Consider the following 9,774-nt stretch of genomic DNA (forward strand, 5'->3'; position numbering starts at 1 on the left):
GGTGAGTACTAGAACCTGATAATGGAGCCAATTTTCAAGTATTAAATGAGAAAATAAATATAGTCAATACTGAGCTCTCCTTCTATGTGGAACACTCTAAAATCTCTACAAGTTCTCTCAGAAAAAAAGAGGTGAATTTTTTAGAGTAAATTTTTCAATTGAACTTAAATTTTTAAATTGAACTTTCCTAAATAAAAGGGAATTTATTTTCTGTCAACTACCCATCAAGAAGCAGGAGAAAAAGTAATTTGTTATAACTCAGTAATGACAGTGCAAAAGAACAGACAAAAAAAAATGGAGAAATTTCCAGGAAAAAAAATAAGTAAGATTAGATACAGAGAAGTGGAGAGATTCGATGGCTAATTTGTTACCAAAGAGATACCTTAGGAGAGGGATAAGGATGGGAGTTGTCTGAAACTCCAGGATTTCAAGAGCTTCCCTTCAGAAATTCCATAAGGGTTTTCTACACCATTGAAAATCACTAAATATGAAACATGTCAGCTTGAATCACACTTTTTTCAATTCATAATTTTAAAGTATCCATTTTCCACTGGTCATTGAGATATGGATAGGACCTGAATAGGGATATGGAGAGGAGGAGGCATTCTAGGGGCGAAGAGGGTGGTGCACAGATACCTCTAGAGGACTGTGCTTATAGGCTGGACCTCAGGCAATGACAACCACAGGGCTGCTGCCACCATCCTCACCAGGACCTGACAGGGGACATGTAATTCATCCCATTTCTCACATGAAGGGACTTGAAGTAACTTCTCGACTGTAAACACCTGCGAGTGAGAAGACCAAATCACACATGGGGGCGCACTCAGGCTTTGGAATCCACATTTTGTCTGGGCTGCCTCAGACCAGCCAGACAGAAGCACAAGGTGGCCTGGGGAAGGGGTGCAGAACTGGGTGTGGTTAGGCTGAGCGAGAGAAAAAACTTCAGACTGACCTGTGGCTGTGAGTTCCCTGAGCACAGGACCAGGCCTTGTCTTCAGCGTCTCCCTCAGAACCCAGCCCAGGCCTCAGGAGAGGCAGATGACACTGACCAGCCTGCTGATGATAAAGAAAGGGTGTGGCCAGAGGCAAGTCTACTCTGCATGGGCCTAGGAACTTCCCAGACACATTCCACACAAACCTGGCCACACATGCCCCACTCAGGGCCATGGCTTCTGCTGGGAAGCACCTTGAGGTGTGACCAGGTGGAGAGAGAGGGTAGCTGAGCCCTAACATTCATTCTCCCTGGTGACTGGGTCCTGGGGCTCATTCAGCCTGCCCTCAAGGGGGATGTGCCCCTCAGTTGTCTCCAGAGGGTCTGGGGATAAACCTCATGGCTGATACATATCTATCTTGTCCTCAGAAGGAGAAGAAAGAAATCCTTCAGCAGACAGTTCAGGAACAAATCAACTCTGAAATCAGTAACCACCTGGAAGTCTTCAGGGAGATGCAGAAAAACTCCCCTCTACTCCAGTGTGCCAACTACACACTCCTGGCTGGAGCCCTTCCCCAGGAAAAGAGTGAGTATGGGGGCTGCAGGGAGCAGGCAGACTGGGCAAAGGTCAGACAAGGTATTTTAACTAGAAAAGGGGAGGAGGGCAAAGCGGAGTGAGCTGGTGGCTGGCAAGCACAGGAGGGCACTGTGAGCCAGGGCCGGGCTAGGGAATTCCAAGCAGGTCGCAATCCTGGGTGCATTTTCCTCTCTCCTGTTTACCTCTTGAATGCCCCACAGGATGAGAAGACCATAGTGACCCTGTGATGGAGCCACCCCATGTGAAGCTCAGTCATGGCAGGCCCCCCGGGGGGGGGGGGAGCCAGGATGAGAGAGGAGCCCAGGGGAGCCCTGGGAGAGAGATCCAGGTAGAGGGAAAAAGGCCGTGTGGGCTCTGTGTCCCAATACATTTTACTGCCAGACCCTGAGGCTTGCAGGGGTCCATGGAGATTTTCTAATCTAGGTCTGAGTGACCCATGATGACTGAGATCATTCTGAAGGTCAAAGTCTTGCTAAGCATATTTGTCTTTGCTACATGGTGACCTCCTGCATCAGAAATAGCCTTGTCCTTCACAAAGGTTCCCCGACATCCTTTCAAAGTACTGGACAAAAAAAATCACTTCACAATTTCTGATCCCTTAGTAACTCTCACCTGGACCATACACTCCCAGGGGGGGAAAAAATGTGAAATTGTTGCAGGGATTGGCATGAAGGGGAGGGTCTTAGGAGAGTCCTAGGAACTCTCCACCATCCTGAAGTGCTAAAGGTCTCCCTGTCTCTCTCAGAGCTGCTGACAGTGGGCATTTCCTCAATGCAACGCCCCCAAGGGAGCTACCTCTTGGACACCCTGCAGTCCCTGTTCCAAGTTTCCTCAGAAGCTGAGCTGAAGTCTATGATGGTGCTGGTGCACCTGTCAGACCCTGACCCTGAGTGGCTCACCCAAACAGTGGCCAATATTTCAGGCCTCTTTGCACTACACATTAAGGCCAAGAAGCTGCTTGTGGTCCACGGGCTTCTGGATGACTCCTCATTGAGGAACATAAACCAATCCTCACCCTGTGAAGAACTTTATTTCAGGCAGAAAGTGGATTATGCCCTCCTCATGAACTTTGCAAGCAACCTCTCTGATTACTTCCTGTTGATGGATGATAATATTTTTTGCACCCCTAATTTTGTTTCTTCCATCTCTCGGGCATTATCAGCCTGGAAAGAATACCCTTGGGTGGTCCTGGAATTCTCCAGCCTGACATTCTCTGGGAAAGTTTTCCACTCCAGTGACCTCTCCCACCTGGCCTCTTTCTTCCTCCTCTTCCTCAAGGACACTCCCACTCACTTGCTTCTGTCAAATTTTGGTTTCCTCTTGGGCCAGACAGCTCCAATTAGCCTTACTCCCAAACTCTTCCACTCTTGGGACAATGGTTTTATTTCTGAGGATACTTGTTACAAAGAGAAAGAAGAGAAAAAGAAGATTGGTAAGCCCAACAATCCTCCTGCCCGTATCTACACTGACATGTTCTTCCGAGACTTTTTTCTCCCAGAATATGCCTACTCTCTGGACCTTAAGTACTTCAAGACTCAACATGTCTTCACAGGCCAGACCTTTACTGTGGTTTTTAAACAGTCTTACAAGGTGATCCAGATAGAAGTCATTACAGGGATTGGTATATGGGGGATATGTCGCTTGGAACATGGGCAGGTAGAATTGGGTTACCTTCCTATAGGGAAAGGACATATCTGTAACCGCTATGTCCTGCTAGGACCATTGGTGAAAGGCCAGCTCAATCAGGAGGTATATTATGACAAAGACTTTGTGGAGGAAGTAAGATGTGTGCGACTGCTAGTGACAGCACCCCAGCAATCTAATTTATGTATTGTAGGGATTCATATCTGGATTCATGTCTGACAAAGTAGAAATAAAATGGCCAGTGTGGATTCTGAAAGGATCAGATTTGGGAATGGATCTATGTCAAGGAATTAAAGGTTTTAAATTCATTAGGAACATCACATTCATAGTTATTTCAGGCTACTTAATATAGATGACACAGATTTATAAGAGGTAGAAAGAAGACTGGTTCTTCCTGGCCCCGAAGAGCCAGAGAGATGGACGTATTCACCAACAATTTGCCCAATTTTGATTCCACACAGATCTCTTATTCTAAAATTTCACCCTGAGATAAGTACTACTTTGAGTATTGGCAATGGCCTGATGTAACATGAACATAGAACTGAAATCTGACTTCATGCAAGATCCAGTCCTCCAAAATGTCAAACATTGGGCCTTACTGTGAGTCCAAGAATGAGCTTTTGGCTGCCCATTGAAGTCCTTAGAAGTAGATGCTAATCTTTGTATATTTTCACGTCTACATTCCTCTAGGACAAAGGCACATAATATTTATTGGTGCTTTTCATATGCCAAAAAAACACAAATTACTGAACTGGTAGATATACTTTCTTTTCTGGGGGGGCACGTAACTGGGTGGGTAAGGGATACTTAACCACTGAGCCACATCCCCAGCCCTCCTCAGCCCTTTTTTTATTTTGTGACAAGGTCTCACTAAATTGCTGAGTCTGGCTTTGAACTCATGATCCTCCTGCCTCAGCCTCCCAAGCATTGGGATTGCAGGCATGCATTACACTCAGCACTCCGTATACTTTCTTGACAAAAGTACACAATTCATTGGCTTTGGGAATGAAACTACCTATTTTGCATTTATAGTTTAGGAACTGAGACCATTCCTTCATTCATTTCTTCATATATTCATTCAGAGGTGTTAATTTTGTGAATTCTTTCTGTTTGACCTATTCAAGGCAATAAAGATTCTAAGGTGAACAAGACATTGTTAATGCTAGCAAGACACTAATAGCAAAGGCAAACACTTAGTATTCAAAACTATTAGTAGTTTAAGATTCTTTAGGATTTTCTTTGTGTATAATCATATATAGTAATAAATATGTATAAGTTCAATTCGATCTCAATAAAATTCCAAATAAATAATTTGTTGTTTCCTTTATAGTTAACATTTTAATTTTAAGACCTGTTAGAGTCTGTAAACAAGTCAGGATGGCGCCTGGCATTTTGCCAGAGGGAGTGGTTAATGTTAAAGTCTGTAAACAAGTCAGGATGGCGCCTGGCAAATATTAGAGTCTGTAAACAAGTCTGGATGGCGCCTGGCATTTTGCCAGAGGGAGTGATTTGTGAAGTAACGCCAGCAAGCCATTAAGTGTGGTGATTCCTTATTGGTTGACTGCTGTATCTATTTTATATTAATTAAGATAAGCTGTGTGGAATGTATATATACCACTCCTGTCCTACAATAAACGGCTCCCATTCCTGCTGTATCAATCTACACAAGTTGCTCGTCACTCCCTGGTTATTTTGCTATAGCCAGACTGCGGCAAAGACCCACCTGTAAAAATGCATGACTGTAATTAAATACCTGATGCAGTCTACTTATAAAGAAAGAGGTTTATTTCGTCAGGTTTCTGGAGTTTCAGGTCCAAAATTGGGTGGCTTCATTAGTTTGGGCCTCTGCTAAATATAGCACATCATGGCAGGAGTGCATGTTGGAATGAGTGCTCATACCTCAAACCAGAAAACAGAGAAAGACAGGAGAGAAAGAGACTGGGACCCCATAGTACCTTTTGAGACAGACCCCCAATGACCTAAGGACTTATCCTTAGGCCCCACTCTTAAAGGTCCATGGTACCTCCCAATACTGCAACCTGGGGACCAAGTCTTTACCTGCAGACCCTTGTGAGATACTGCCTGTAAGTACACCAAACTTATTCCTTCCTCAGGACTACTGAACTTTTAGATATCTCTGCCTGAAAGTCTCTTTCCACATATCTTCTCCCCATATCTCCAATATCCCGTCTGTAAAACCCTCCCCTTCACCCTAGCTAAGCACTCTTCTGATCAAGCTGTCACATTACTTTTATTGTTTACCTGTTGTTTGTCTCCAAGGCAAATTCCTTGTATTGATTTACTCTTTTTCCCCATCAGCCAGAACGAAGCCAAGCTCAAGGTAGGAATAAATAGATACCTGTTGGCCATCTGTCTCACTTATATAAACTCTCCTAGGCCACAGGACATAGGACATAGGAAGCTGTCCCATATATTTTGGGTCATGTCATACCTACAACATAGAAACAAAACTATACCCAATATTCCCTTCAAAGATGCTGACCTTTCTTTCCCAAGATCAACTCCTGTGGGGAGCACCAGGACACAGAGAAAATAATGAGAAATCCCAGAAGGCATGGTGTGAGCTCTTTTGAACTAGACAGATGGCTTTTTCTGGATAGGAGTCAGCCAGGCTGAGAGGGAAAAAATGGGAGCTGTTGGAATTGAGCTCCTGCTTCTTGCCTGCTCTGCTTTGGGACAGATAACCTGTCCCTACATCTGAAACAACTTAGAACTCTGGGGTCTTCAAAGGTAAAAGCAGGACAGTGCATAAATCCTGTGCCTATAAGGAGCAAAGCAGGACAATTGAGGACTAACTTGTAGAAGATGCTCCTCCAACCCTTCTTCCTAACCCCAGGACTAGTCAACCTCCACTGAAGGAATGTTGTCATCTTTTTTTAAAGTTGTTTATCTCAGGTATTTTGTCACAGCAATGTAAAGCTATTAAATTCATGTTATCCTGTCTGTGATATTTGGAACAGAGATGGTTTATAATGTTATTTTATTTATAATGCTGAAATACCAACATATATGTGGAAAAAGGAGCTTCTTAAGGGAAACATTCAACATGACTTATCTCACAGTAAACTGACACAGAATCACCTTGGACAAATATCTACTCTAGGAGAAGTACTAGGGTCACTGTGTAGAAGAAATAGTGGTTCCAGGAGAATCAGATAATTTTATTTCTTTTTTTCCCACAGTCTGTCTCTCTCTCTCTCTCTCTCTCTCTCTCTCTCTCTCTTTCTTTCCTTTTTTTTTTTGTTTGTTTTTTGAGACAAGGTTTCGTTAAATCGCCAAATCAAACTTTCAGTCCTCCTCCTGCCTCAGGCTCACATGTAGCTAAGACTACAAGCATGCACCACCATACCTGGCTCTCCCTTAGTTTTCTGTTTTGTTTTGTTTCTTTTTTAAATTTCTTTAGTTGTATATGGACACAATACTTTTATTTATCTATTTTTGTGTGGTGCTAAGGATAGAACCCAGTGCCTCACATGTGCTAGGCAAGCACTCTTCCACTAAACTACAACCCCAGCACCCTCTCCCTTAGTTTTTTTAAATGAGATATTTTCAAATCACAAAAAATCATCCTTTTAGTGTAAAATTTAGCACTTTTAGTTTATCTGCAAAATTGTGCTACTATCACCAGTATCTAATTCCAGAACATTCTAATCACCCAAAGAAACCCTGTGGCAAATATCAAACACTTCCCATTTTCCCCTCTATCAAACCTCTCTCAACCATCAATCTATTTTTTGTCTTTATGGATGGCCTGTTCAGGACATTTTATATAAATGGAATCACAATATAGAGCCTTGTGTTTCTGGCTTTTTTACTTAACATGATTTCAAGGTCCATCCGTGTTGCAACATAACTCAACACATCATTCCCTGAATTTCTACATAATATTCTACTGTATAGAATACCACATTTTGTTTATCCACTTAACAATTGATAGATATTTGAGTTGTTTCCATTTTTTTGACCATTTCAGATAATGCTACTTGAGCATTTATGTACAAATTTGTGGATAGACATATTCTTTCAATTGGGTATACACCAGGAGTAAAATAGCTGGCTCATATAGTAACCCTATCTTTAACTTTTTGAAGAACAATTCAATTGTTTTCCATGGTGCTGTTTCATTTTACATTCTCACCATAAATGTAGAAGTTTTCCAATTTCTCCACATCTCCACCAAAATGTTATTATCCATCTGCTTCATTATAGCCATCCTAATGGATATGAAGTAGTGTCTCACTTCAGTTTTGATTTGCGTTTCCCTGGTGACTAATGATGTTGAGCTGTAAATGGTATGAAAACCACCATTTTAAACACAGGAAACCTCCAGAAGCTGTTCCTCCACACACTTTTTACCAAAGAAATATATTCCAATAAAAATTTTTGGTAGTGAGGCTGGGGCTGTAGCTCAGTGGCTGAGCACTTGCCTAGCATGCATGAGGCACTGGGTTCAATCCTCAGCACCACATAAAAATAAATAAAATAAAGGCATTTTGTCCATATACAACTACAAAAATAATTTAAAATTTTTTTTTGGTAGTGTAGGTAATTTTATTCCATGTCTCTGAATTCCTGATGGTACTTATCAATAGGAGTTCTAATACCTGGAACTCTTCATCCATGCTGTCTTCTAAACAGCTTGCCACTGCATTGAATTCTGCAATAGAAGTGGAAAAGGTGAGAGATACAGAGGTAACCATCACCATAGAAGAGGAGGCCTCTGCAGTACTCCCCCAGGAACTGGCACCATGATCCTTGGCCCCCAGACCAAAGCCACCCTGCTCACTGAATAGTCTTGTGCCTGAGCACCAAGTCCCTCAAAGGCAGCTTCCTGGGGCCAAGTCTGTGCTCATCCCTCTCTACATCATTCTTTTTAGGCATGGTCTTCAGTTACAGGGAGAAGAAGTATAAGTGTATTGAGGGAATAACAAGGATCAAGAAGGGGAAGATGAAGAAGGGAGGAGAAAACAAGGAAAAGGAAGAGGGAAAGGAGAGAAAGTACCCTAATATTCTGAGCAAATGATGTTACCAAAGCAATTTTGTCCCCAATTCAAAGATGATTTTTATTGCAGATTTAGGTTTGTGTTTTTTTGTTTGTTTTTGGTGGTGGTAGGGTTCAAAGTGGACACTGCAATCCCAGACTTATAAAAGTGATGTTATATTGCCATTTTTTTCCTCAGGTAGCAACAAAGTATATATTATCCAGAGCAGGAATGGTGGGAGGAGAGTAAAGGGTGAGGAAAAACAAATAGAACATTAATTATGAAGGATGACATAGAAGATGACAAGATAAAGAGACACAATGGAGAATTTTAGGAGGAAATGACAGCCTGTCTGGAATACAAGGGAATTGGAAATTTCCTTAAAAAGGTAAAAGTGGTCAATTTGTGGAGACTTACCCCTTCTCTGAACATTCTGAGAGAAGCCACACTTGGTAATCGCTCAAATGATGCTTAGAGAGTTCCTCAGTGACTTCATCTCTGTTACCATAAAGTCAGATTTCAATCCACTTTTCTCACTGTGATTCAAGATATTCAACCAGATATTAACGAGAGATCTCTGACCATTGGGATTTGGGGTCATTTTTACTTTTTTTATTTGTAATTGATTTAATAGTTTACATTGAACATGTATCATATTTACAATTAGGGGGAAAATGCAAAAAAAAAAAACTAGTTATATTTTGGAGAAATATATAACTGAGATACAGTCCACATCCCTGGACTAGAAACCAGGAAGCTCATATCAAGGCCTTTCTCACCATCTCTCCTTACCAAGGAGTGGTGCTTGATGCCAGGCGGGGTTGATGAACAGACCCCATTCAGAGAGAATAATGGTTGCCAGGGGTTGTCATCTGAAAGTGGTGGCCAACTTTGTCTTGCCTCAGAATGTGCATATTCTGGGCCCATCCCAGCCCCCACAGTATTACATTTTCTCCTATCTTTGGGGAAAGCTCTAAACACTCCAGTGGTGTGGATCTCAGTTCTAGTGTACCCAAGGAAATCTCAGATGGAACTGCAACTCCAGCCAAGGTGAGGACGCTTATGTATTGTGTTTGAAACAAAAAAGAAAGACACCAACATTTTAATCTCTTTATTTATTATCTCTCCAGAAGTTCTGGAGAACTGGAAGACTCTGTTAGAAAGAGGGATTGTCTCCTGGACCACTGACTCAATCCCATTCATACACTACCTTAGATCTTTAGTAAGTGTCCATGCTATGTTTTGTTCAGTGAGTCATCTAGAAGGACAGAAGAAAATGACATGAAAAAGATCAGGAATGTTGAATACGTAACCAAAAAGGGTCTAGACTTCAGGTCATTGAAGGGAAGGGTGCCCTTAAAGAACTTGAAATTATTCCAGAGTCCCTGAAAAGCAAACCCTAGAGAAATATAGAAAGGACAGACAAATACAGAAAGGACAGGAAACACCATGGGACAGTCGGGAATATCACAATTGAAAAACAAGAGGCTGACTTAAGGTTCGGGTTTGGAGAGGACAAAATGACCCACTATTTTCTTGGAGCTAGTTATGTTCTGATTTCATCAAGGATTGTACAGAGATCAGAAAGAAGATAATTA

The 9,774-nt window shown here is 41.9% G+C and overlaps 1 protein-coding gene across 1 annotated transcript; it reads left to right on the forward strand.

The window, feature by feature from the left end:
- Positions 1-1,365: 1,365 nt before the first annotated feature.
- On the forward strand, positions 1,366-4,352 carry LOC124106198 (alpha-1,3-mannosyl-glycoprotein 4-beta-N-acetylglucosaminyltransferase-like protein MGAT4E). The gene is made up of 2 exons (XM_046463781.2): positions 1,366-1,517; positions 2,275-4,352. The coding sequence occupies exons 1-2, from the start codon at positions 1,445-1,447 to the stop codon at positions 3,390-3,392; spliced, it is 1,191 nt and encodes a 396-aa protein (XP_046319737.1). The 5' UTR covers positions 1,366-1,444; the 3' UTR covers positions 3,393-4,352.
- Positions 4,353-9,774: the final 5,422 nt, after the last annotated feature.

Source organism: Marmota monax, unplaced genomic scaffold (assembly GCF_021218885.2).
Source record: "Marmota monax isolate L192 unplaced genomic scaffold, Marmota_monax_Labrador192_F-V1.1 WCK01_AAM20220418_F8-fsc00099, whole genome shotgun sequence".
NCBI classification, from domain to species: domain Eukaryota; kingdom Metazoa; phylum Chordata; class Mammalia; order Rodentia; family Sciuridae; genus Marmota; species Marmota monax.